At 37.3% G+C, this 27,322-nt stretch overlaps 3 protein-coding genes across 6 annotated transcripts; 1 reads left to right on the top strand and 2 right to left on the bottom strand.

The window, feature by feature from the left end:
- Window positions 1-40: 40 nt before the first annotated feature.
- Window positions 41-1,210, bottom strand: LOC118488232 (uncharacterized mitochondrial protein AtMg00810-like). Its single transcript, XM_035985474.1, has one exon. It carries the CDS (start codon window positions 1,208-1,210, stop codon window positions 41-43), a length of 1,170 nt encoding a protein of 389 aa, XP_035841367.1.
- A 9,759-nt stretch (window positions 1,211-10,969) lies between these two features.
- Window positions 10,970-20,295, bottom strand: LOC110915340 (splicing factor U2AF-associated protein 2). Of its 4 annotated transcripts, none has more exons than XM_022160018.2 (14): window positions 20,149-20,295; window positions 19,853-19,969; window positions 19,310-19,423; window positions 19,013-19,212; window positions 18,342-18,569; window positions 17,866-17,958; window positions 17,052-17,090; window positions 16,838-16,927; window positions 16,607-16,709; window positions 15,818-15,898; window positions 15,628-15,704; window positions 15,465-15,545; window positions 13,483-13,574; window positions 10,970-11,348 (listed from the first exon to the last, which is right to left on the bottom strand). In XM_022160018.2, the coding sequence occupies exons 2-14, from the start codon at window positions 19,929-19,931 to the stop codon at window positions 11,225-11,227; spliced, it is 1,401 nt and encodes a 466-aa protein (XP_022015710.1). In that variant the 5' UTR covers window positions 19,932-19,969; window positions 20,149-20,295; the 3' UTR covers window positions 10,970-11,224. The 4 variants fall into 4 exon arrangements, with proteins under 4 accessions (XP_022015710.1, XP_022015715.1, XP_022015714.1 ...); XM_022160023.2 differs by having other exon boundaries at window positions 19,853-19,954; window positions 20,149-20,276; XM_022160022.2 differs by having other exon boundaries at window positions 19,853-19,954; window positions 20,028-20,169.
- Window positions 20,296-21,110: 815 nt separating this feature from the next.
- LOC110919430 lies at window positions 21,111-21,863 on the top strand. The gene is made up of 2 exons (XM_035985473.1): window positions 21,111-21,228; window positions 21,322-21,863. Exons 1-2 carry the CDS (start codon window positions 21,111-21,113, stop codon window positions 21,861-21,863), a joined length of 660 nt encoding a protein of 219 aa, XP_035841366.1.
- The last annotated feature ends 5,459 nt before the right edge of the window (window positions 21,864-27,322 follow it).

Below are 27,322 nucleotides of genomic sequence, written 5' to 3'. Positions count from 1 at the left end.
ATTTATACTGGATAATATACCAGTATTTTAACATCCCCCCTCAGTTTAAATGTGCAAAGACATTAGAAAGACCTAGAGACTTACACATCTCATAGTGAGCTTTAGGAAGGAGGCCTTTGGTAAATATATCAGCTAGCTGATGCTCGGTCTTGATCCCATGAGTTTTGATCAGCCCTGAAGCAATTTTCTCTCGTAAAAAGAACAAATCAACTTCGAAATGCTTGGTTCTATCGTGAAAGACGGGATTGGCAGCAATAGATAGTGCTGCAGTGTTATCACAATTCAATACAACAGGAATATTGACATTCACATGAAGTTCCCTTAATATATTCAGCAGCCACAACACTTCACACGTTGCACTGCACATGGACCTGTATTCGGCCTCGGCAGAGGACCGAGAGACAACACTTTGTTTTTTGCTTTTCCATGAGACTAAGGATCCACCAAGGAATATACAAAAACCAGTGACAGACCTACGACTGTCCACACATTTAGCCCAATCCGAATCTGCAAAGGCAGTTAATTGAAACATATTGCTCTTCTTAAACAGGATTCCAGTGCCTGGGGCACCTTTAAGGTACCTTAACACTTTGAAAGCAATTTGTGTGTGAGCTTCAGTGGGTTTATGCATGAACTGAAACAAATAATGAACAGAATATGCAATATCAGGTCTAGTATGTGATAGGTAAATGAGTTTCCCGATCAGTTTTTGGTATTGCGTAATGTCGACAGCTTGTGTCTCTTTCATAGTCAGGTTTGTTAAGACATGATTTTGTTCTATGGGACAACTGGAAGGTTTGCTTCCACTCATGCCATATTCATTTAATAAGTCCATACAGTACTTTCGTTGGGATAGACAAATACCTTCTTTAACATTAATCACTTCAATACCAAGAAAGAACTTTAGCAACCCAAGATCTTTAATTAACAATTCAGTTTTTAAGAGATTCTTGATCCTCTTTATCTCATCTTCATTGTTCCCGGTTAACACAATGTCATCGACATAGACCAAAAGGACAATGAAGGTAGAGTTTTCAGATTTAATGAACATTGAGTGATCACATTTGGATTGGACAAAACCAATTTTGACTAACACTTGAACAAGTTTCTCATTCCACATTCGTGGAGCTTGTTTTAGGCCATATAGGGACTTGTTTAATTTGCAGACTTTATGCTGATTTTCAATATTCAAACCATCAGGTAATGTCATATAGACTTCCTCTTTAAGATTACCATAGAGAAAAGCATTGTTAACATCAAGTTGGTATAACGGCTAATCATTTTGAACTGCCAGGCTAATAACACACCTAACAGTGACCATCTTAACAACAGGTGAAAAGGTTTCATCAAAGTCAATTCCCTCGCGTTGCTTAAACCCTTTTGCAACAAGTCTAGCTTTGAACCTATCGACTTCACCCGTAGACTTGTATTTGACTTTGAAGACCCACTTGCACCCAATGGGTTTTTTATTTTCAGGTAGGTTAACAATATCCCAAGTGTTGTTTTTATAGAGAGCAGACAATTCATCATTCATAGCATCAATCCACCTTTTATCTCTAATAGCATCTTTATAGGTGGAAGGTTCAAGAATTTTATTAATATTAGCAGCAAAACAGACATTATCACTAGGCAAGTTGGAATAATCCACATATTTATTGTAGCTATATTTAGCATTGCCAACAATATAATCATCAAATCTCTTTGGGGCAGTAGAGGATCTAGAGGACCTTCTAGCAGGAATGGTACCCTCAGGAAGGTTTGACTCGTCATTAATACTACTAGACTCAGCCCTCACAGGACCAGTTGTATTACCTAAAGACTCACTACTCTCAGTTATGTCATCAGTCCCTGATGACTCCTGAGCATTACTATCAACAGGTGATTCAACCTCATCACTGTGTTGCTGTGTCAGGATAGTTGAGTCAGTAGTACCCTTCTCTTCATCATTGGGATTTAAATCACTTGAAAATTCAAAATTATCGAAAAAATTTAGCTGTGATAAGTTATTTGGACTTTCTAGAGCAGAGTGTGATTCATTTTTAAAGGGAAATGTAGTTTCATGAAAGCTAACATCCCTTGAGAAAATGAATTTTCCCTGATCTAGACTCCACACTTTATATCCCTTTTTAAAATTAGAGTACCCCATAAAAACACATTTTTCAGCCCTTTCTTCAAGTTTATCAGGGTTATCCAAAATAGTAAAGTAGCAAAGGCAACCAAAGATTTTCAAGTGATCAAGAGAAGGTTTAAAGCCAAACAATTTTTCATAGGGAGAACATCCATTTAATACAGAGGAGGGAAGCCTGTTAATTAAGTAAGAAGCTGTAAGAACACATTCAGACCAGAATCTAAGGGGAATATTAGATTGAAATAGCAAAGCTCTAGCAATATTTAACAGGTGTCTATGTTTCCTCTCTACAATGCCATTTTGTTGTGGCGTATAGGTGCATGATGTTTGATGAATGATGCCCTTTTGTTTAACAAATGAAGACATTTGAGAGTTGATGAATTCGGATCCATTATCACTCCTGAATATTTTTATGTTGACTTCAAATTGTGTTTTAACAAGGTTGTAAAAACTTTGTATATTTTCAAAAACCTCAGACTTAGATTTCATCAGGTAAACCCAAACAGATCTAGTAAAGTCATCCACAATAGTAAGGAAATATTTGTATCCTTCCACGCTAGTGACCTTGTAGGGACCCCAGACATCTAGGTGAATGAGGTCCCCAACCTTAGTTGTCTTATGGTCACTGAGAGGGAAGGGAGACCTATGCTGTTTAGCCTTGTGACATATGTCACAAGGGTTAGAGGCAGATTCAGTTTTAAGTTGAAGAACATTTAACACTTGTTCAGCTGGATGACCCAGCCTGGAGTGCCAGAGCTTTACTTTTTCAGCCATACTTAGACAAGAAAAGCTAGTACTTAGAGAGTTACCACAAAAATATAAACCCTCAGTTTGCCTACCAGTCACCAGGGTTTTCTTTAAGCAAGAATCCTGAATGTAGCAGTAATTTTCATCAAACACAACTTTCAGCTTACTGTCTTTAGCAAGTTTATATACAGAGATAAGGTTCACACAATATTCAGGAACAACAAACACATCTTTTAGAATTACAGACTCTGAGAGTTTAAAACAGCCAATTTGAGTGACTTTAGCATTAGTACCATTTGGGTGTTTAACAGTTATATTATATTCAGAAACATCAACAAGATTAAACATATTTTCGCTAGACATGACCATGTGCTGGTTTGCACCAGAATCAATAATCCAGTTTAGAGTCTGTGATGGAAACAGTTTTGAGTTAAAACAGAAAACATTTTTGTACTCAGAAAAGGAATTGAAACATTTACCTCCTACATTGGACTTATTTGTGTCCTTTGTTTTATTCTCATTTAGCATACCTAGCAACTTAGAAAATTGATCAGCAGTTAAGGAGTTCAAGGAGCTAGTATTTTTATCATTCATATTATTATTCATGGAGGAACCAGTGCCACTGCTAGCAGCATTTTTAGACCTAGTCCACTGATGACTACCCTGGGTAGGTTTTGGTCTATAATTTGAGGGATAACCATGCAATTCATAACATTTATCCACTGTATGACCAATCTTGCTGCAGTGAGAGCATTTTAGATTAGGGTTAGGACCTCTGTTAATTTTTTTCTTATTTTCATTTGAAAAACTAGACTTTGCAGCAAAACCAACATTGGGCATTTTGGAAGAGTTGTTTGACCCTCTATGAGATTCTTCTCTAGATATGATAGAAAAAGCAGTCTTGATAGTTGGTAAAGGGTCTCTTGTTAACAGATTGGTTCTAACAGGTTGATAAATGTCATCAAGACCCATTAAGAATTGCATAAGTTTGATTAGCTGATTGAATTCATTAAATTTTGTAGACGCATCGCAAGTGCATGAGGGTAGTTGAAGCATGGCATCAAATTGTTTCCACATAGTGTTGATTTTATGATAGTATTCAGAAACACTAGCCCCATTTTGACTAACCGAATTGATCTTTTGATATACCCCAAACACAACAGAACCATCAACTTTATCATAAGTATCTTTTAAATCATCCTAGACCTCAGAAGCAAATTTAGAGTACACTTGACCAACATATAATTCATCAGAGACAGAATTTAGAATCCATGTTAACACAATAGAGTTGCAACGATCCCATTGACTAGCAAGAACATCATCAGTTTTTGACCTAGCACATGTTCCATCAATAAAGCCTATTTTATTTTTTGCCATTAGGGCAAGTTTCATAGCATTTGACCAAACCACATAGTTTTCAGTTCCTTTTAATTTTATATTCACGATAGTAAGACCACTTGAATCACTAGCATGGAGGTATAAGGGATCACTGGCATCTAGTTTACTAACCAATGTCACAGCGGTATCAGATTTATCAGGCATAATGAAAAAAATGAAACAGATATTAAACAGATAAGCACACAGCAGAATGAAACAAACAGGTAAGCAACAAAGCCAAACAGACACGGCGAAGCCTGGACAGAGGTCAGATCAGAGGTTCATCACTCAAGGTGCCTCCGCAGACAATGACCAGGGAGCCAAAAACTCAATCAGACCAGACACAGTGATACAATATAAAAATTAAAGAGATAAGGGAGGAACAATCTCACAGCGGGTGCAAAGTCCTTAGAGGATCAAGGCTTGTAACCTTCACTTAGGGTTACAAGCGTTTGATCTGAGAAACCAAACCAGGTCCTGTTAGTTTGCCCAAAGAGGGACTAACGAGGGCCTTCTTCTAAGAGCAGAGCAGAAACCCAAAATAGGGTTCTTTTTCCACACGAGCAGCGTCGATACCAATAACCAAGCACCAGAACCAGAGCCCAAAAAACCTAGAAATTAGGGTTTCAAACACAGCAGCCGGAAGAGAATGAGAACACCGTGATTTGAAGACGGCAGACACACAGACTACCAGATCTTCAAGTACCGGAAACCCTAGGTTGATTCAGAGAATCAGACCTTCAAGAGAAGCAGCGGAAGAACACCAGAGCACCGATTCAACCTCGGAGCTCTGATACCATGTCAGAGTTTATGAATCAATGGTTTTATTATGAAATCTTAGCACAAATACAATGATTGAATCAAATCTGTCATCACAGATTAATAACCAAACAAAAGTAAATAAGATCTCCACAAGGATGATCGGAACAAGTAGAAGGTGCACCCTAGACTCACGTATGAACGTGTGAGGATAGGGAACCAAAGCAGGTGAATAAAGAGATGAGCATAGCAAATGAAGAGCTCGTGTCTGAAGCTTCTGGAGCCACCGAAAGAAATAGGACACAAACCCTAGACAGCTCATGACGGTTGTCATGAGCCCACACACGCAAGCCCAGCAACAACGGAGGGGAGCAGCAGCCCAAATGCAAGAGAGCAGCAGCCCAAAACCAAACCTCACAAACAAAATAAAGGAACAAGGTTAAAACAATATAAAGTGTAAAATATAAACTAGGCACATTTATACTGGATAATATACCAGTATTTTAACAGAACTGCTGGAAGTCAAAGGCCTGATCAACCTTTATGGAAAGCACTGCTCAAGCTTCATCAGTGGTTAAGCCCATTAGCGGATAACATCATCAATAGATAGTTAATTGGTGTTTATTGTATCAGTGTTTGTAATTATCAGTGTTTAGAGGTTGTTAAGATCGTTAGCTGTCACTGTCTAGGTAACGTTAGCCAAGATGCCACATTGTTTAGGATAGTACTATAAATAGATAGTGCATGTACTGTTCTATTAGCTCTTTTCGCACACTTGGCATTTTGTACGAACTAGCACTTGTGAGCTCAGGCTGAGGGGGAGATAGCAATTCATGCAAACGTTGAATCTTTTGTAATCAAATCATTCGACACAAAGTATATATGATGAAAGCTGTTCTTTCCTTGTTTGTGTTATAAAGTTTTCCCTTCCTTCCGCTGCAAATTATCATATGTTTATCGCCTTCCATTTATCATCTTATAAAAACAACACAGACAAGTAAACTCAGATTCTAACAAGAGGAAAATGAAGTTTCAGAAGAAACACCGGTACCGAACGAAAATGAGATCTCTATTAATTATGTAAAACATAGTACAGTGTGGAACCGGAATAAAACATGTGTTGATGATATATTCGCATATGCTATAGCGACGGATGTAATCAATGAAAATTATTACGTACCTAAAACTTTAGAAGAGTGCATGCACAAAAATGATTGGCCAAGATGTCAAGAAGCCATAAACGCCGAATTGAATTTGCTCGAAAAGCGACATGTCTTCGGACCTGTATTCCGAACACCCATAGACGTCAAACCAGTAGGTTATAAATGGGTGTTTGCAATAAAGAGAAATGAAAAGAATGAGATTGTGAGATATAAGGCTCGACTTTTAGCACACGGGTTTTCCCAAATCCCAGGAGTTGACTATGAGGACACGTATTCCCGTGTAGTGGATGCGATAACCCATAGGTTCATAATCGGCCTCACAATCTCTGAAGGACTTCATATGAGACTAATGGATGCCGTCACCGCATACTTATACAGGACACTTGAAAATGACATCTACAAGAAAATCCCTAAAGGACTAAAATTGCCTGAAGCATTAAAATCAACACCTCGAGATATGTGTTCTATAAAGCTCCAGAGATCTTTATATGGTCTCAAACAATCTGGTCGTATGTGGTACAATCGACTTAGTGAATATCTCGAAAAAAAGGATACAAGTCTGATGTAATCAGTCCATTTGTTTTTATAGAAAAAAAACACTCTCAAATTTCACTATAATAGCAGTCTATGTTGATGATATCAACGTCATCAGATCTCCTGAAGAGATAGAGAAAGTTGCTCAGTTGTTAAAGAAGGAATTTGAAATGAAAGATCTTGGTATGACAAAATTATGCATCAGACTACAATTTGAGTATCTGTGCAATGGCACATTTGTCCATCAATCAAACCACATCCAGGAAATGTTAGTACGTTTTAACATGGATAAAGCACATTCGTTTAGCGTACCTAAGGTTGTCCAACCGCTAGATCCACACAAGGATCCTTATCGCCCTCAAGAAGAAGGCGAAGAAGTACTTGGTCCGGAAGTACCTTACTTAAGTGCGATCAGTGCCCTTATATATCTCGCAAATAACATAAGGCCTGACATTGCATTTGCAGTTCATGTACTAGCGAGATACAGTTCGAATCCAACACATAGACACTGGAATGGTGTAAAACATATATTCCAGTATATTTGCGGGACACAAGACTTAGGTCTTTTCTATCAGAAAGATCAAAAGACCCAGATTGTTGGATATGCTAATGCCGGATATCTATCAGATCCTCACAAAGCAAAATCTCAGGCAGGTTATGTATTCACATACGGTTGCACAACAATTTCTTGGAAGTCAACTAAGCAAACACTTACAGCAACATCATCAAATCATGCCGAATTGATAGCACTATATGACGCTGGTCGAGAATGTGTGTGGTTGAGATCAATGATTAATCACATACAAGAAGCATGCGGATTAGAATAGATCAAGAAGGAGCCGACAAATATTTATGAAGACAATGATGTCTGCATAGCTCAGATCAGAGAATGTTACATCAAGGGTGATCGAACAAAGCACATCTCACCAAAGTTCTTCTCAACATATGACTTGCAGAAAGGAGGGGATATTGATGTTCACCAGATCAAGTCAAGTGAAAATTTAGCTGACCTGTTCACTAAATCTTTACCTAGAAGCAGTTTCGAACAGTTATCACTTAAGATCGGGCTTCATAGGTTAAAAGACGTTAGTTAAATTGAGGGGGAGCATTATACACGTTGTACTCTTTTCCTTGACTAAGTTTTATTCCATTGGGTTTTCTTAGCAAGGTTTTTAACGAGACAACATAAATGGTCCTGCAATATCAGTTTATCATATAGGTTTTGAAGTATCGATTTAACATCATCCTGAAGAATGTTGTTAATAATGTATAATGAACAGTATGTATATCTGAGGGGGTGTGTCATAAAACAGATATACAAAACCCCCCAAATAACTGTTTGGCAGTTCCCTAATAACCGTTTAGAAGTTATTATCAATATGTATGGTTACATTTGTATTAGAGAATATATGTGAAGAGGATTGAAGAGTCAATACAGATTTTTCCATTGTTTCCTATCAATTCGGATATTGAAACGGATAATCTGATTTTTGAAAAATAAAATCAAAACAATAAACATATGAAAATACTTTGGAAGCATGTCAGTGAAAGAAAGAAAGAATTGGAGAAGATAAAGACCATGCTGGCACCTGATGTAAAAACTCAAAAGTGGTATTATCTAATGACTTACGTGACATGGGATATATTAAAATTTTAAATAAAATATATATTCCGGATATCAGAAAAATCTTGAATTTACTGTCCGAATTTGAAAATTAAGATATCGGAATTTCAGATAACTCAGGTTCGGTTTTGGATTCGTATATTTTTGCGCACCCCTAGACATCACTCTTCATAGATTTAAGGGTAAATTACACTTTTCGTCCTTTATGTTTGTATCAGATTGCAATGGATAGCCTTTAACTTCAATAATTACAGTCGCAGTCCTTTTTTTAGAAAAACCATTACACTATACGTCCTTTGCCCATAACCTGGTTAAAATTTTCAGTTAAATATGGCATGTGTAAGGAACATAGGGTCCTTTTGTAATTTTACTCATTTATCTAAAATAAATTTGTAAATAAAACAAATCAAATTAAAAAAAAAAAAAACCTCCCTCTCTCTGAATCTGAACCCAAATCTCAAACCAATATCATAATCACCAAATTACAAAAACCGGTTCGTTAATTGATCAAAACAAACAGCTTTTGAGCAATTTTAAAGGATTTGGGGAATTATTTCAAATATTGTAGCTTTGGAACTTCATGGACTGCATAGGCCTTGGAGCTTGTGAAGCACAGCTCTTCATGCGATGTGCTTTTTTGGTTTGATTTAATTCATTTTTTGTTAATCGTTCTTACCGGAAATCGATTGCTCGATCCGACCGGAGCAACAACCCATCAACGAGTAACTGATCTCGATTGAACTTCAGATCTCGATTGAACATCAGATTTACCTTCAAACTATCATATTTAAGCCCCTTTATCAGATTTACCTTCAAACTATCAGATTTACGCCCCTTTATCAGATTTATTCGTCGAAGCCCCTTTATCAGATTTCGATTGAACCCAGTGTGGGTTTGGTTGTGACTGAGAGAGAGATGGATAGAAAGAGAGAAAGGGTAGAGAGAGAGAGAGAGTGTGGTGGTGGGTGGTGATGATGGTTGACTGGTTGTGGGTGTTAGAGTGAGAAAGAGAGAGCTGAAGAAGAATAAGGAGTAGTTTTTAATCTTTTTTATTGAATTAGAATGTGAAAAGACAATAATACCCTCATGTGTAGAGCACATGTTATATTTAACTGAAAGTTTAAACCGAGTTAGGACCAAAGGACGTAGAGTGTAATGCTTTTAACAAAAAAAAGACTGTGACTGTAATTATTAAAGTTAAAGGGTAACCGTTGCAATTTGATAGAAACATAAAGGACGAAAAGTGTAATTTATCCTAGATTTAAATACTAGAAGCAAGCAGATACTAGATATCACTAAAAATCCGTATACGACGAGTATAAGAGACTAGGATAACTCTAAAAGAAAATTTCCAAAACACTTAAAACTCCACACCTGGTCAACTTTCATTTTGCATTGTAGCATGAACGTGAATTTTATCAGTTAAAATGACGTTGTTCAAGAAAATTAGCCTCAAATAACTAGTCCAAAAAGTTATTGTTCATATTTAGTATGGCTAGGGAACGAAATACCACCCACAGGTAGGATAGTTTGATTCTTTGTTCTAACTAGAATTACGACCCGCCGCAATGCGGCGGGGATTCTTTAGTTATAACTAAATCGATTTAGGATAAGCACGTTATGTTGAACCCGTCAAACGGGAAAAAAGTAGATGATGTAAAAGTGTTCACCCACACACGCACATTGTGTCTTGTTAACTCGCAAAATTTAGAACGAAACGTAAAAACGCTAAACCAAAGACACACGGTGCGATGTGTTAAGTCACAAAATTTAGAACGAAGCATATAGCGAAAAATTTTGGGAAAATGAAAACTATAAAGGACCAAAGTTGAAAGTAAAAAAGTTGTGAGGATAGATTGCAAAAGATAAAAAGTTTTATGTTAAAAGTAAAAAAAAAAACAAACAGTTTTGGATTAAAAGTAATTTATGAAATACTTTTGGGTGAAAAGTAAAAAAACCATTTTTTTTTTAAAAACCTCCAAAGCCAAGGTTACAACAACCATATGTATAATCATTTTTTCTTTGAAAAACCTCAAAAGTCAAGATTACAACACATAAGTAAAAAAAATCAAAGTGGTTAAATCGCAAAAGATGGAAACTTTTGAATTAGAAGTAAAAAATCAAATTAATCAAAGGGGTTAACTTACTAAAAATTAAAACTTTAAAGTTAAATTGTCAAAGTTTAAAACTTTAGTGTTAAAAAGGAAACAAAGATTAAAAATTTTAAACTGAAATTGTCAAATATTAAAACTTTAGGGTAAATTGTCAAAGATCAAAACTTTAGGGTTAAAAGAAAACAAAAATTAGAAGTTTTAAACTTAAATTGTCAAACACTAAAACTTTTGGGTTAAAAAGAAAATTTTTCATTTTTTTTTCTGAAAAACTCCCAAAGCATAACTTACAACACATACATACACATATAACTTGCTTCTTTATATAGTGTAAAATATTCTAAAACAGTGGATCAGTCTGGTTTGCGTTGTTATACCTATACGTAAATTGGCCGAAGTAAAACTTTTAAAAATAGATGATTTTTTATTGTTAATACACCTTCATCAAGTATACCCAACAGTTTTTTGTAGCATAAAACATTTATGAAGTCCTAGTGTCCTACCCGTAAGAGCAACCCGACCGTCGCAAATCAAGACCATCTTGTGGCCTCTGCATACCATTCATAAAATGGTCAGCAGTGTTTGAATCAATACGATCCATTCCAGCTTTACTCTAAAAAAACTCCTCTCATAGATTTATAGCACCATCACACGAGTATCTAAATCGTATAAAACCACATTAAACTAAACAACAAAGCTCCCGGAAATTTATAAAAAAAAAAAACCAGGCTGTGTAGGATAATTTATGTGCATTGATGATTCGAAGCATGTAATCGTGAAGTCATTCTGCCTCGAGTTCTGCTCCGAATCTCTCCAGCTGTTCAGCATCATATTCTAGATCGCGGACTGCAGCATGGTTCACAGTTCCATCATCCTCACTAGCATGTATTTGTCTACCTCCAAACCTGAACAACAGTTGAATAACAGATTATAAGTTGTATATTATTTTCAAGGAAAAGAAAAACATGAGTCAAACAAGCCCTGTGGCCAGGTTCAAAACAGATTTGGGAATAAATGAGAAACTTTTTGGGTACGAATTTCTTTTTTTATAGAGTAAAATGCACGGATAGTCCCTGTGGTTTTTCAAAATAACACCTATAGTCCCCAACTTTTGGAAATTACACCGGTGCTCCCTATGGTTTGACAGTTTGTTACTCGGATAGTCCCTGGAGTGGATGACGGTTAGTTTTCTCCGTTAAGTGGATGTGAAATGACAAATTTACCCTTCATCATATTCACTCAATAAAAACAAAACATCCCCACCCGCCCCCCACCTTTCTTTCTGTTTGTTGAAATCTGCACTTGTTTCTTCTATACGAGATGTGTGTTAGACCGATTATGTACTGATTTCGACTGTTATTCGGTAAAATCAAATCTGTTCTTTATAAATCAATCACTGTTGTTCCGCAGTTTCGGATTATCTCTTTTGTTCGAAACAAAGAAAAAATAGATTCGTAGCTGGATCAGTACGATTTCGGATTTGCAGTTGTTCACAGCGGCTGATGTGGCCGAGATAATAAACGAAGATGAAGTTTGCAGTTGTTGAAGAATAGCCTTGTTGTTTTGTGATTGTTGATTCATCGATATTGTATTGAGATTGTTTTACGAAGAGAATCTAAGTTTGATAATTGCTGATGAGATTACTAATTGGAAGGTCAGCCGATATTGTTAGTGGTGCTGGTGGTTTTGATAGTGAAAAAAGTTGACAAAATAGAAAGTTGCAGGTTTTTAGACATGTGAAAACGAAGGTGGGTGGTGGTTAATGGTGGGGGAAACATAGAGTGGAGAAGATGAAGGGTAAATTTGTCATTTCACATCCACTTAACGGGGAAAACTAACCGTCATCCACTCCAGGGACTATCCGAGTAACAAATGTCAAACCACAGGGAGCACCGGTGTAATTTCCAAAAGTTGGGGACTATAGGTGTTATTTTGTAAAACCACAGGGACTATCCCTGCATTTTACTCTTTTTTATAACTAACCGTGTGAAAAAGTAACAAAACTATAATTATAGTTGAACGACAATAGATATGCAAATTTACAGTTTTTAACTTGATTGTAATTATTATTTTGAGTCAAATATATAAACTTATATAGGGGAGGGTTCATTGGGGATTGGGAACACTAAAAAAGTGGTGAACCGACTCAAACGAACTCCGATTGGACTCATTACAGCGGCGTTGGAACAGGCTCGTCGAACACTAACTAGGATCTCTTAACCCTAAACCTTAAATCCTAAACCCTAAAGCTAAACAATAAAGCTAAAACCTAAGTTAAACCGTAAAATCTAAACTATAAACCCTAAAAGCTAAACCCTAAATACTAATGATTAACCCCTAAAGCTAACCCCTAATATAAGACCCTAAAAGCCAAACCCTAATATATTTAGGATTTAGAGGTTAGGATTTAGGGTTTAGGGTTAAGAGATCCTAGTTAGGGTTTGACGAGCCGGTTCCAACGCCGCTGGAATGAGTCCAATCGGAGTTCGTTTGAGCCGGTTCCCCACTTTTTTAGTGTTCCCTAATGAACCTCACACAACTTATGTATATGTCATTGCACATAAGTTTCAAGAATTATGTTTTGCGTTTGGGCTGGATAGTAAAAGAGTCAACTTGCCAACCTGTTTAACCCTAACCCACTTGACCCACCTAGGGGCGGACCTAGCTTAGAACAAGGGGCAACCCCCGTTGCCCCTTGACGCTCCGGCGGTAGTGTAAAATTAGTGTAAATTTTGGAAAAATTTGACGTTTTTTCGATTTCGTTGCCCCTTTTTATAGAAACGTTGCCCCTTTAGGTTTTTTCTAGATCCGCCACCGACCCCACCAACCCCGTATGTGAGTCAACTCTGAGTTGGGGTTAGGGTTGGAGTTCTGACACGATTTATAAACATGGTTGGACGATACCAACTTGCCAGCACAAACCCGACACAAATTGCCACCCTTAACTTTTATGCAAGTGGGTCGATATTTTTACCAAGACAATTACAAGCTAGCTGGTTTCCCTTTCACTATAAACATAAAAGAAGTGAGAAAAGGTACCATCTTCCGTTCATCAACTCTATGCACTTGCGTGCATCTTGCCTGTCCTTGAATCTTACCAAAACAACCCCTTGAGGATGGTTCTCGCAAACCTACAAAAAACCATACCATAATATAAAACGTGTGTATAAGTAGCGAACAACACAAAACTTCAAATTATCCATGGTTAGGGTTCCTAATCTCAATGGAAATCCACTCTTAAAAGGTAAAACAAATCATTTTTTTCTCCATTTCCTCACTTAATTGTATCTTAAATTACAGCTGTTTTGTGAACTAGATCACTTCGATATCACTGACTTTGAGTTTTCAGTTACGCTGGATTTAATATGATGTGAAGGCATTTAATCCGAAGTAGGTATTTCATAGGCCCATAACAAATGGACCATTATGTGCTAAAGCATAGTTATTAAAGGCGCTAGGCGCACTCAAGGCACATAGGCCTCGCCTAGGGCCTAGGCGCGCGGTGCAAAAAAAGGAGGGCCCAAGAAAAAAAAAGCTCACAATGAAAAAAGTAAAAGATATTTTATGTATTAGAAAATTAATACTATTCTTCAAATAAAATAAACAAAAGCTATTATATAACATTAAATATCATCTATTTAGTATCAAAAGTTCTAAAATATTAGTGTAGAAAAGTAGTTTTCCTTGGATAAAAGTAGAAATTTGGCTAGGATCTTGCCGGAATTTAGAGAATTTGGCTGGAAACTCTCCAGAATCTCGGAATCTCGTTGAAGTCTGCGCCTGAACCATCACTTGGAGAAATTAAAGCGCTATCGCCTTGACTTAAAGCGCAATTGCCTCGCCTCGCTTAAAAAATGGGCCTATTCGCAAGAGGCGATGGCTTTTAACAACTATGTGCTAAAGGATAATAATTATACAAACGAGAAGTGCTGTAAATTGATACCAGTAAGATTCGATGGATACCGTATTCAGATGTAGGTATAAAAGTGAATTTGATAGTTGTGTTGTGTTTCTTTGCAATGGACACAGAAGATTAATAGAATTACAACACATCTTCAAAGTTTTTTGTAAGGTTTGAATGATTGCCCAATCACCAATACATAATTAGTAGTAATGTTGTAGCAAAAAAAAAAGTAATTAACAATGGTTTAACATCTGGTCTAACAAGTATCCCCTCAAACCTTGATGGTGAGAGTAGTTATGCCCATTAACCCTTTTTGAGACTTACATTTGAAACCTAGCTAGTTCTATATTTAAATATAACAGACTTCTTTATTACATTCGGCTACGTTTTAGTACCTGTATCAGATTTTTCTTCAATAACAAGATGTAAAACTAATGTAACTGTTAATTTTTTATACTGGTTGAAATGGGTCTGGTTAGTTTGGTTGACCCGCCAACACTTCTTTGTCCATTCATTATTCTATAATAAATTAGTTAAGTAAAAAATACGTATATAAAATAAACTATACTATTACAGAGACTCCTTTTTTTTGGAAATCGAAGGTTATAAGCATTTGAATACACTTTGGGTGACTTTCGACCTATTTGGCACATCTTACTTTTAGCTAAATATTATATTTTAACCATTTGACATGTAAAAGAAAAAGATTTGCCCTCATCCCACCCTCCCAGGACCCTACGAATAGTCTGCTATGAGTGGGATTATACTGGGCACGCTTGTTTGTTATATACATATTCCTCAACGTACGAGCGTACGCTGTGAAATTACGCACGTAAAACTCAAAACCCTAATCACGCATGTTGAAAAGCTATAATCACGCATGTTGAAAAGACATAATCACGCATGTTGAAAACCATAACATGCTTCATTACATAATTATAACATGCGTGATTATGGTTTGTCAACATGCGTAATTTCACAGCGTACGCTCGTATGTTAACCAATATTGTATTTTACACTTTCACTATACATGTAAATATAAGTATACTAAATAGCTAACTATAATCCAAGAATTCTTGATAGTTGTAACCAAATAGAGGGAATCAAGTAATGATACCTTCACTGATTCAACTGCACCAAGCTTTGCACATTCCTCTTGAACATCTGCTGCTAATTCACCTTTCAGATTCTCATCAGCCTACGATAATTACATATTAATGATTATGCGTTAAAAATGTAAAAAAAAAAAAAAGCATGCCAATATTATTACTAAACATTACCCTCATTTCTGCTGGAGAGAACATATATCTAAGAACAACAGTAGTTGGAATTAATAATTTTGAATCATCACGGCCACCTAAATTATAAAAAACAAAAGAATATGTTAATTATTGAAGCATTTGTTCACAGAAACTCTGATTATGATCATAAACCACATTAGCAGAGCAACATTGTATTTCAGTAACATACCCCAGCCAAGCATCTTGTGTTCAACCTTCTCGAGCTTCTTCTTTTTTCTCTTGTCCACTTGCTTCGCAACGAATTTTTCCCCTGCAAGAAGCGAGTTAACTAATCAAAATATACATATGACATTAATATAAAAATACAAGTATTCTCCAAAACAAGCCAAAAAGATATGAATGAGCCATAAAGAAACCTGATGCTGGACAACCTATATAATTGCATGATTGCATCTAAGCTAAAAGTGGCCATTTCAACCCATTTACTTATGAATGGGTCAACTCAGGGACTGTTTTATGTCCAACAGGTCAAACGGGAAACTCAAAAGAAATAGCTTATCGGAAGGAATACGTCAAATGTCACACAAAACGAAACTTAAATTCCCAAAGCATTTATTCAAAGACTGGAGTATCAATGAAATGATATTTGTAATCATGAACGACGCCATTAATTTTTTAAAACAAGATTTAGATTGTTTGACTATTGTGTATTTTCTATCCAACAAGTATTCAAAAGAAATAGCTTAAAAGAAAACAAATTCAAAACATCACCTAGAATATAATTTTGATTCATAAAAACCCCCCAACGCGTTTATTCAAGATATTAGAATATTATTGAAAAACTGTTTTGTGTATTCGTATAATTGTACTTAATGCTAATTATATATAATAATTAATATGTTTGCAACAAAAGGTGCTTTAGATGGTTGGGTCAGCCCAACCCGGCCCGTTTACAATTTAGACCTGTTACACACACCCAATGACCCACTGATTGCCAACCTCTAATTATAGTCCTTACCTTTCTGCTCAAATTTAGCCGGCGTAACTGACATGTTAATTTTATCACCGGGCCGTAAAGGAGACCCATCAAGAATTTGTATAGCCAAAGCAACCGAAGGTTCCTGGGTCAAAAAGAAAAAAAGGTAACATGTTTGTGTACAACATCCTTAGGGGACATACTAATGTGATATTAACATAAAACACACACACATATATATATAAATTATGGTTCTAAAGACAAAAGGAGTACCTTCATGTATGTAACAAGTGCATCGCCTTTTTTCCTGCCAGTTTCTTTGTCAACATAGATCTTCACGCGAGGTTTCTTTGTTTCAGGATCCTATATTTCCAAAGTAGATATCTTTATATATTAAAATAACGAGAAGATAACAAGTCCACGTCCACTAGAGGATAAGTAAAAAATGTGAACTAGACCCAAAAGATATATATAAAGAGTTACAAACCTCCTTAATGATCCCACACTTGCTAAAAACATCCACAACCTGAAATGTATTACCATACAGAAAAAGAATTTTAAAGAGCATTGTTCACATATATGTTGTCAAACTTAAGGACGTTATCACACTTATACTCGTATGATAAAAGGATATGCAGCCCCTAAAAAATTTACACCATATTTTTCGAGTATGTTTACACCGTATTAATTACAACACCAATCTATGCACCGAATTTGAACATCAACTTTTTTACACTAGATAGTTAATTTTACCTTTGTTTCAATTATTTATTTTATACCATTATAGACAAACAAATTAATTTAAATCATAAATTTACTTAATTATTTAATCAACATATTAATAACGATGCTAAACAGATAATGAAAATATTAGAACCCATATTAAATAAGGCAAGTCATTTTGAAGATAGATATGAAATTATTTTTTACAAATCAACACTTACCTTTTGTTAAATATTTGATAAATATGTTAACTATGAAAATCTGGTTTGATGTATAGTGCTACACCAAATTTGGTAAAATGTGTTGATGAGTCGTTTTATACCAAAAAAAGTTACACCATTTTGTTCTCTTGGTTAAGATGGCTTATGGCTAGTTAATGTGATATATACCCAATAAGACATTTTTGCAAATATGGTAAATTGGCAATCAGCCAATTCTAAAACCATATTCCTTTAAAAGCACACTCACACTATTATAATAGAATATCAAATGATAAAAAGAAGCATGCGTAGCTAACCGTCTCTTAATGCTTCAGTGAGGATATAAAAGAACTGAATGGGTTCATTTATGTATCTTACCTCATCAAAGGTGACATCATCTGGCAACCCAGTAACATATACATGGGTATTAACTTTCAACTCAAACCAGCTGTCAGGAGGTTGGTTTGCTTCCTGAAATAACCAAAAAAAACTTTTTTAAATAAGAACCACGGTAAGACGTGTTGAAAGGATCTAACAAAAATAAGAACCACGGTCAGACGTGTTGAAAGTCATCCGAATTACATTCAGATGTATGAAAACATCCAAAATCGCTTCATTTTAAAAACATTGATTTTAGTAGATGTGCAGAACAGTTTTTGCAGTCATACTTAGCACATTAATTATTTACAGAAATAAAAACAAGAATAAAACAGTATCCGTGGGTCAGCCCAACAACCCGCATTGAATAACCCATTGTTTTGTCTTGAACCCATTTTCGCCAGTTATTTAACCCACCCAACACACTTATGTTGCCACCTCTGCCAATCAGTAGTAAGAATGCATGAGAAAAATACCTTTTTCTCAGCAGGTTTCTCAGGCAACTTCCTCTTCCCATTAGCTTTAACTGCGTCATTTGCATTATCTGAATCTGTTTTAACAGGGGCATCAACATTTGATTTCATATTAGTGTTGATGTCTTCTTTAACAAAGGCATCATCAGCTCCAATCGTAGGAAAAAGTTCTTCTTCTTGCTGAAATGTCATGATCTCAACATCAAAAGGCTCGCTTCCAGCAACTGTTTCCTATCATAAGTCATACACGGTGGATAAACAATAAGTTAAACAATGGTCTCAAATTTGATATATATGTATATATAGTAATTCATAAACTAAACACCTGCATACAAGCAAAAACACTTATTCGATCATGATTTTACTATGATGGAAGAAAGTAGTGAGGCCAAAATGTTTGGTAACTAAGATAAAGATGTAACAAAAAGACATAACTTCTCAATCACAAACATTAAGTGACCCTTACTATCCAAGCGAGTTATAAAGTTTTATACATCTGAATACAATTCGGATGCCTTCAGCTTGACCCATTTACCTTTTTTTCCTTTTTAGTTAAATCTTTAACCCTAATCCATACTGCCTATTAGAGAACAAACATGAGGATGAAATTGTGTACAATTGAGTCAAAAATGACATCTGTAACGTAAAACAAAAATGTAGTGTAGTCAACTAACCTGAGGAACCCAGGCTCTAAGCGTCTTGTCCCACTTGTACACAGTCCCATCATCATCAGTGAACTCCTCCTCACCATCTGGCGGAGATGAAGGTCTCTCGTCATCGGCAGCAACCTCGTTGTTTATAACCTCCGCCTCTGCGCTTTTCACCTCGTTTTGCCACCTTTCAAACTCATCCTCAATAACAGTTGATGAAGGAACTGTAAGTTAACATAAAAATGAGATCAATGAACACCAACATGAGATTAGTCATAATTATGAAAACAAAGTCGAAAAATAGAAGCATGATCGAGGTACCCTGTTCAGAGACGTCAGTAATCAACCCAGGTACAGATGACAGTGGTTGCCACTCACTCCTTCCTTCAGCCCATACAAGCGTATTTTCTGTAATATATCCACTAGTATAATGATCTGCAGATGTAAACACATTAAAAACTAAGTAACAGCTTCTATGAGCATCTGTATATGACATTATTTAAAACATCCCCAAACCATGGTTAGCATTGCCTATTGCAATACCAGTACAATTGAAATTCAAGACGAAAAATAATTAGGGATCTGATGATTGTTTAAACAGATTTCAGACAAGCTAGTGCAGAAAATGCATCCCTAATATCATCTATAAGTTTGAAACCCAATAAACACAAGCTACTATAACATTGTATAGATCTCTTTTGACTTTTTGATACATGGAAATTTGAAGATATTAAGCATGTAACCTAAAACATCATAATAAGATTATCAGTTATAACATAGACTTGCCCTAAATTCCCCCAAATATCCACAACAAAACAAGAGGAATACTAATAACAACTCTTGCATGAATTGAAGAAGACTGACCTCTCAACTCAGAAGCAGCATATGGACCTATATGCTGCTGATCTTCGGATAATATGAACCATCCAACTTCAGTGCCCATACCAGACTCTTGTTATCAAAAACCTAACACACTTCAAACTGTCGATACTTCACGTTATAGATATACAAATTACAAGAAGAGGAACATAGAATAAACCTATCAAACTGGTGCGGTTTTTGAATGCATGTGGATGCGTTGCAATTTTATGACGTAGTGAATCAATGAATCGAAAAAATTAGGGTTTATCGCCGGAAATTTGAAGGGGATGCATACATACCTTGTTAGTGGTGCTGTCTGTAAGCCCTCGAATCTTCGCCTCGCTCCGTTTACCATACAAAACTTGCAGTTTGACCCACGGTAAAACGCACCTTCATTGTGCGCGTCATGTGGCAGTTAGTCAGTAACGGGGTATTAAGGGACGTTTTCTAGAATGGGTGTAGTAGAGATGTGGGCATTATGTTAGAAGAGGTGTAATAAAATTAAATAAAAAAACATAAAAAAATCTTATTGGCCAAACAAAAAGGAGATAAGTGTCATTGGCCAACTCAATGCTTCTCCGGCGTGGACTTAACAACGCTCCAACCCAATTTTGGCCAGAAAACGCTCACGGGGGCGGAAGGTCCGGCATGGAGGAAGTTACAGACTTATCTTATCTATAGAAAGAGGTTGGATTCCTTGTCCGACCATCCTATCCTCAAAGACAGCCTTCTAGCTCTTACCCTTCTGCCTTTCGAATACCTCTTCCTACTTCTTCATCCTAGCTCTCCAACTGATTGTCTTACTCCAGCTTTCATTTCAGTTACTGATTCGCCTATCCTCTCCCTTCCGGTCGAGCTAGTTTTTATTCCTCTATCTAGGCCAACATTCATTCTAAGACTTTCACCAGCAAGGGCTGAAAGAGAAGAGCAGGGGGTGGTAGGCTTAGTAGGGCTCGAACCTACAATATCACCGTTATGAGCGGTACGTTTCAACCAATTAAACTATAAGCCCCTACGGATCTCTACATGCAATTCGCTCACTTCGGGAAGAGCGAACGGTTTCAACCAAAAAACGCCCAAATTCTAACGACTACGCATGGTCTTAAAATTATTATGTGTTTTAAATTGTTTTTTTTATATATATACACACCATGAGGTTTGCAATGAATTCATTCATTCAGTAAACTTTAAAGATGGAACTAAAAATTTGTTATGCAGTGTTTGGTATGCATAAACGGGACATATTCTTCTAAGGAGATTGATGGAGAAATATAGGAAGAAGAAACGGGACCTACACATGGTTTTCATTGATCTTGAAGAGGCCTATGACAGTGTGCCACGTAGACTGATTTGGGATAGTTTGGAGAGATTTCTAGGAAGTATATAGACTTAATTAGGAATATGTACGTTAGGACTGAGACTAGTGTCTGAGCGCATATAGGGGATACTGATTTTTTTCCCGGTGGAGGTAGGACTTCAGCAAGGGTCTGCTTTGAGCCCTTTTCTATTTGCAGTTATCCTAGATGAGTTGACAAAGTTAATTCAAGAGGCTCTCCCGTGGTGCCTGCTTTTAGCAGATGATATTGTGTTAGTTGCTGATAGTAAACAAAGCCTGAATGTGAGGTTAGAAGAGTGGCGAGCAGCTTTAGAGGACAGAGGTTTAAGGATTAGTCGATCTAAGACTGAGTACTTGTATTGTGACTTTAGTGGAGTAGACAACGATGAGGACATCCAGATCACCATTGATGGTCAAGTGGTTCCGCAGGTGACTAAGTTCAAGTATCTAGGATCGTTTGTTCAGAGGGAGGGGGAGATAGATAGTGACGTTGCCCACCGCATCCAGGTTGGATGGTGTAGGTGGAGAGCTGCCACTGGAGTATTGTGCGATAGGAGGTTCCCAACAAAATTGAAAGGAAAATTTTATAGGGTTGCAATTAGACCTGCTAGTTATACGGAACCAAATGTTGGGCCATTAAGGAAGTACAAGCACGCAAGATGGAGGTGGCAAAGATGAGAATGCTAAGATGGATGTGTGGGCACACAAGGTTAGATCGGATAAGAAATGTTGTTTTTGGGGAGAGGTTAGAAGTAGTTAGTATATCAGATAAGATAAAGGAAGGAAGATTGAGATGGTTTGGGTGGTTGAAACTCTCGAGGTGGAGGGGAGGAGGAGTAGAGGAGTAGAGGCAGAACCAAAATTACTTGGGATGAGCGGTTGAAACTCTCGAGGTGGAGGGGAGGAGGAGTAGAGGCAGAACCAAAATTACTTGGGATGAGCGGATTAGGCAGGATTTGTAAAAATTGCACCTCTCTGAGAACATGGTCCATGATAGGAGCTCGTGGAGATGTAGGATTAAGGTTAAGGATTGCTAGGAGAGGGTACAATTGTGTTTTTAGGTGTAGTGTATGGTCGTAGATATGTAACTATGTGTATAGGTTGTTTGTGTTATATTTGTCTTGTTTACCATGCACTCTTTCACCACTCATGTTATATTGGTAGCTTCATACACACATACACACATCATGTTCTGTTTATTTATTTCCTGAGTGTTTTGGAGTCGAGGGTCTCACTGGAAGCAGTCTCTTTATCCCTAGGGGTAGAGGTAAGGTGTGTCTACATCCCACCCTACCAATAGCTTTGCTATTTGTGGGATTTTACTAGGTATGATTGATTGATTGATAGTGTTTGGTATGCAGAGGTGAATTGATTGTAAGTGAATGAAGAAAAAAAAGAGTTAGGTTGGTTAATATAATCGAATCCTTCTGTTTTTTTTTTTTTTTTTTTGAGAAAAGTGTTCAGATAGTCCTTGTGGTTTGCTCCGTTTTCACCTATAGTCCATACACTTCTAAAATTACAGCTATTGTCACACCCCCAAAATACCACCTAGGGAGTGTCCCTATTAGGCGTGTGACGTACCAACAATGAGCCACTAATCACATTGAACCCATACAAGTTTCTAAATAATGTTCTCAATCATTAACAAGTTTAAATGAAAATCCATATGTTCAGCAAAAGCAAATATTAAACCAAGTTGAACTGTTTCAAAACCAAAGTATAGTATCAAGAAATCAATCACATAAATCCTTCCAGTCGACCGATGACCACTCCAGCTACTCCAGACAGCAAGTTCCCAAGTCCAAGATATCTAACGACCTGCGAGCATGCAACAAGTATATTAGACAATGCTGGTGAGTTCATAGTTTTGCGAAAACATTGATTACCAAATGTTTAGTTTAATCCATTGAATTTAATTCCGAAAGTAATGTTGATAATATCTCGATACTGAACAAAACGGCTCCTGATGTATGTTTTGCCCGTTCCCCAGTGCTCCTATCAAAGCACTGGGCCCGATTGGGTCATTAGTTCACACCCGCCCTCTCTCAGGAACGAGGTGAGGGTGCCAAACCTAAGTAGCGCTACCAACGAATACCCCGCTACCACCCACGATAGCAAAAGATGGGACTTAAGAGATAGAGAGTGAGAATATTATCCAACATCCCAGTTTTACCCAAAAGATTTATCCCTCCCCGGGATACCCACTGACTGTCCCAAACCACCGGGACGCATGCTCAAAAGTAATGAACTCACCTTCGGTTTGCTCGTTTAGACTAAGTGCTTATTTAACAGTTAACCAACCAATCCTACCAGGTTAACAGAGACGGTTAGTTCCATGAATTCACGCATTTATTCACATGTAATGCTCAAACAGTAACCATGAAACATATATTGTCACGTATGTCATGCAAGTATTCTGATCATAGTTTATTCACAATACCAGTTAACATAACACAGCAATTCACATTCGGATCATATGGGTTTCGTGTTGCCACATCACTGACTAACAACACAATGTATTATTTAGACTCGACCCATTCCGTAGCTCCCAAACCAACCGGCCCAGCCATTAAATCCGTTCGGCCCACCATAAAAAATAACCCAGTTCCCTTTAGATGATCGGTTGGGCCGTTCAACTCTTTTAACCCCATCGGCCTAGTACATAAAGTGTTTTGCGGCCCACATTTTAGTTATCCTGTTTGATTTAGGTGGCCCGATTATTGGATCTATTTTATCATGGAAGGCCTACTAAATAAGCATATAATTATTAACACACACTTAGTTAACACCAACATATAACCCACTGTTATGTTTTATGAAAATGATTGGTTGTTTGATTATGTCCCTAGTGGATTTCATTCCATTTACCCAAACCATGGTACCCAGCCCATTAAACCAACCCAACGGATCAAACTACTGGATTTGTTTCGGACCCACTTCATCATCAATGGCCATACAATATACACAACGATTATGCACAACTGATCAGCACATTAACACAGAATTATCTACTAACATAATAACAAATCAACCAACATGATCCAGCAATGTCAATCCTTAAACTCGTAAGCATTAACAGTTTCCCTAAGTGCTTATGTCCCATCCATACATGATAATAACATAAATTAGCCCATCTATAAAATCCATATGTATTCTAGTCTTATCAAAAAGCACATGCAATCTGACACTTCACATGCATTCATTTATGGCCAACAATCACTTTACATGCAGACTGAATTCACAATTACAATGTCACATGCAAGAATAAGAACAAATACAAGGTGATTCGGTCGTATCTCTTGTTTACATCATCTTCTCGAAATAACATTCACATGGGTTGCCAATCATTACTAGTTGTTTATCCAACATAATACTTATTATACCCTTGACTTTCAATGACAACATTATTGGAATACTCAATTGATTTGAATAGGTCAAGACTACACATGGGCCGCCATTTTTATACAAGTTTAGCAACTTTGTCAGTCCACTTTCCTTCAAATGTATTGGACCACAATAGGCTATTGATATATCATAATCAGTTTGCTTGACTTTTTGTGAATTTAGTGGACAAGCATTCCATATTTTCGGTCACTCATAATTTGGCAGTTTACTAAAATGTTAAACAATTATTCAATTCAAATCAGTAACGTATTCAGGCTTCAATCATTTACAATTCATATTTAATAGACAAGTTCCTTATCATGAAGGTAAACTCATCAGCATCTAATAATACATAACCCTAATTCATCGACCACTACTCATCATACACATCCTTCTACATTCATTGCGATACAATCCATATTATCACACAACACTTCAATATACTATCATTACCCAAAACAATTATTCACGCAGGTTAATACACTCACAACATGAACAATGAATATTCAAATTCCACGTCATGGGCATACTTACAATATACAATTTAATAAGCGATAATTATAAAAGCATAAACAATTTAGATATAGATCATACCACATGAGTATCCATGCACACTAAATTGAAAAAGGAATGTAACTCCCAAGGCCACCACTGCCGTCAATATTGAAAAGGGAAGAATTGTTTTCTTTTTTTTTTTTGTTTTGTTTGTGCCTCCATTGGGAACAGAACCAACAAAATCCACACCCTAATATGCATATATGCATTCAAGATAATGGAGTGGGCCGAGCCCACCTGGACTCGAGAAGGGAAGGCAGTTGGACTCGCCACCAATGGGCCCGCCTTCATTCTTTGGGCTCACATAGATTACGTCAAAGAGAGAGAGTGGTCGAGGAGGGGTGTGCGACCCGAAGATCTTGTGCGATTGGACATGTGACACTAATTCACTTATGTCATTCGAGCAATTCGAACATATATCTAGTACATACAATTTAGTTTACATAATAGCCATCAAATCACAACGTACAACGAAACACAACGCACAGCGAAACATGAAAAGATCAGTAAAGGAAAGGTTTGGAAATATAAGTTGTCACATCATCCCCAACTTGAAAGAAATTTCATCCCGAAATTTGACAAGTAAGCACAGAGAAGAGAAGTGAGAAATCAAGATTGCTACAGATTTTCTCCGGGTGCCACATCATCCCCAACTTGAAGAGGAATTTCGTCCCGAAATTCACCAATGATCCCCGAATTAGCTTGATCAATAGGGAAGAGTTGAGGATATGTGAGCTTTAACTGATCTTTGCGTTCCCACGTGAACTCCCGTCCACGACTTGAGCTCCTACGAACTCTCACAATTTGAGATTCAACTAAGTCAACGAACCTTGACTCCCTGGTCCATGTTTGCGATAGATTCCTCGACAACTGCAACTCATCGTAAAATTTCAGTTCTTGGAGTGGTACAACAAGTGTTTCATCGGCAAACGCTCCTTTAGTTGCGAAACATGAAAACATCACAAACGTTACCCGACTCGACAGGTAACTCGAGCTTGTACGCCACTTTGCCAATACGTTCTAGAATTTTGAATGGCCCAACATAGCGCGGATTAAGCTTACCGCGTTTCCCAAACCACACCGTACCCTCCTAGGGTGAGAGTTTCAATTATGACACGTTCGCCTGCAGCGAACTCCTAGCGCCTCCTAAGCTTATCGGTTTTCCTGGTGGTCCCGCGTTATCGACACGCGATTTCCGATCTAACAATCTTCCCAAGAGTTTCGAGTACAAGTCTTGGACCTGTGATTAGGTTGTCACCCACCTTAGTCCAACAAGGAGGTTGGCATTATCGTCCATGCAATGCCTCAAACGGAGTTGTCTGAATGCTAGGATGGTAACTGTTGCAGCAGAACTCAACCAGAGACAAGTGTCTTTCCAACTTTCACTAAAGTCAATCACACACATGCTCACAGCATGTCTTCGAGTGTTAGGATTGTTCGTTTACGCTAACCGTCTGCCCTATGGTGATAAGCAGTGCTCATGTCTAGACGTGAGCCAAGGGTTTTGTTTATTGCCTGCCATAAATCAGGTATAGGTCAAAATCAGAGGTAACAGAAGTTGGCACCCCATGCCTAGAAACCGCCTCTCTCAGAGGAACATTCACAGCTGTGAAGACTCGTCAGTTTCCTTGATTGAAAGAAAGTGTGCTGGTAACTTGTGTCCATCAATGATCACCCAGGTGATAATGTTTCCGTTTCGAGTTGTAAGTAGACTAGTGACAAAATCCATGACAGTCTGTTCTCATTCCCATATATGTGTTTCCGGTTGCTAATATCCCACCTTGACTTTCCCACAAGTCAAACATCATTCCCATGCGTTGCTATGTGGGCCTTCAGGCCCGGTCACCCGTACATGGTCTTCATGTTTTAACACATCCTATCAAAGCTCAGATGAATAGGATATTGAGACCCGTGTGCTTCGCTTGCACCAGTTCCCTAAGGTTGCTATATAGTGAGGTCCATATTCGTTCCATGAAGTAGCAAATATCGTCCGACCTGCCAAAGGCTGTTTCCCCATGCCCCGCATGGGTCAATCTTGAGAACTCTCTTCCTGCGATTCTTCAGTTTGAACAAGGCGAGTCTGATCAGGTATGTTAGAGTGGATAGCGAGCTGCAAAGCTCGTGCATGTCCAGGTTTCACGGTCGTATTCATTCAAAAGTTCCATCTAACGATGCCATTAACTGTTTTAACTCTCTCA

The sequence above is a fragment of the Helianthus annuus genome, chromosome 16, assembly GCF_002127325.2.
Source record: "Helianthus annuus cultivar XRQ/B chromosome 16, HanXRQr2.0-SUNRISE, whole genome shotgun sequence".
Lineage (NCBI taxonomy): Eukaryota > Viridiplantae > Streptophyta > Magnoliopsida > Asterales > Asteraceae > Helianthus > Helianthus annuus.
The sequence above is the reverse complement of the archived record's forward strand: the minus strand, read 5'-3'. Positions and strand labels throughout refer to the sequence as shown.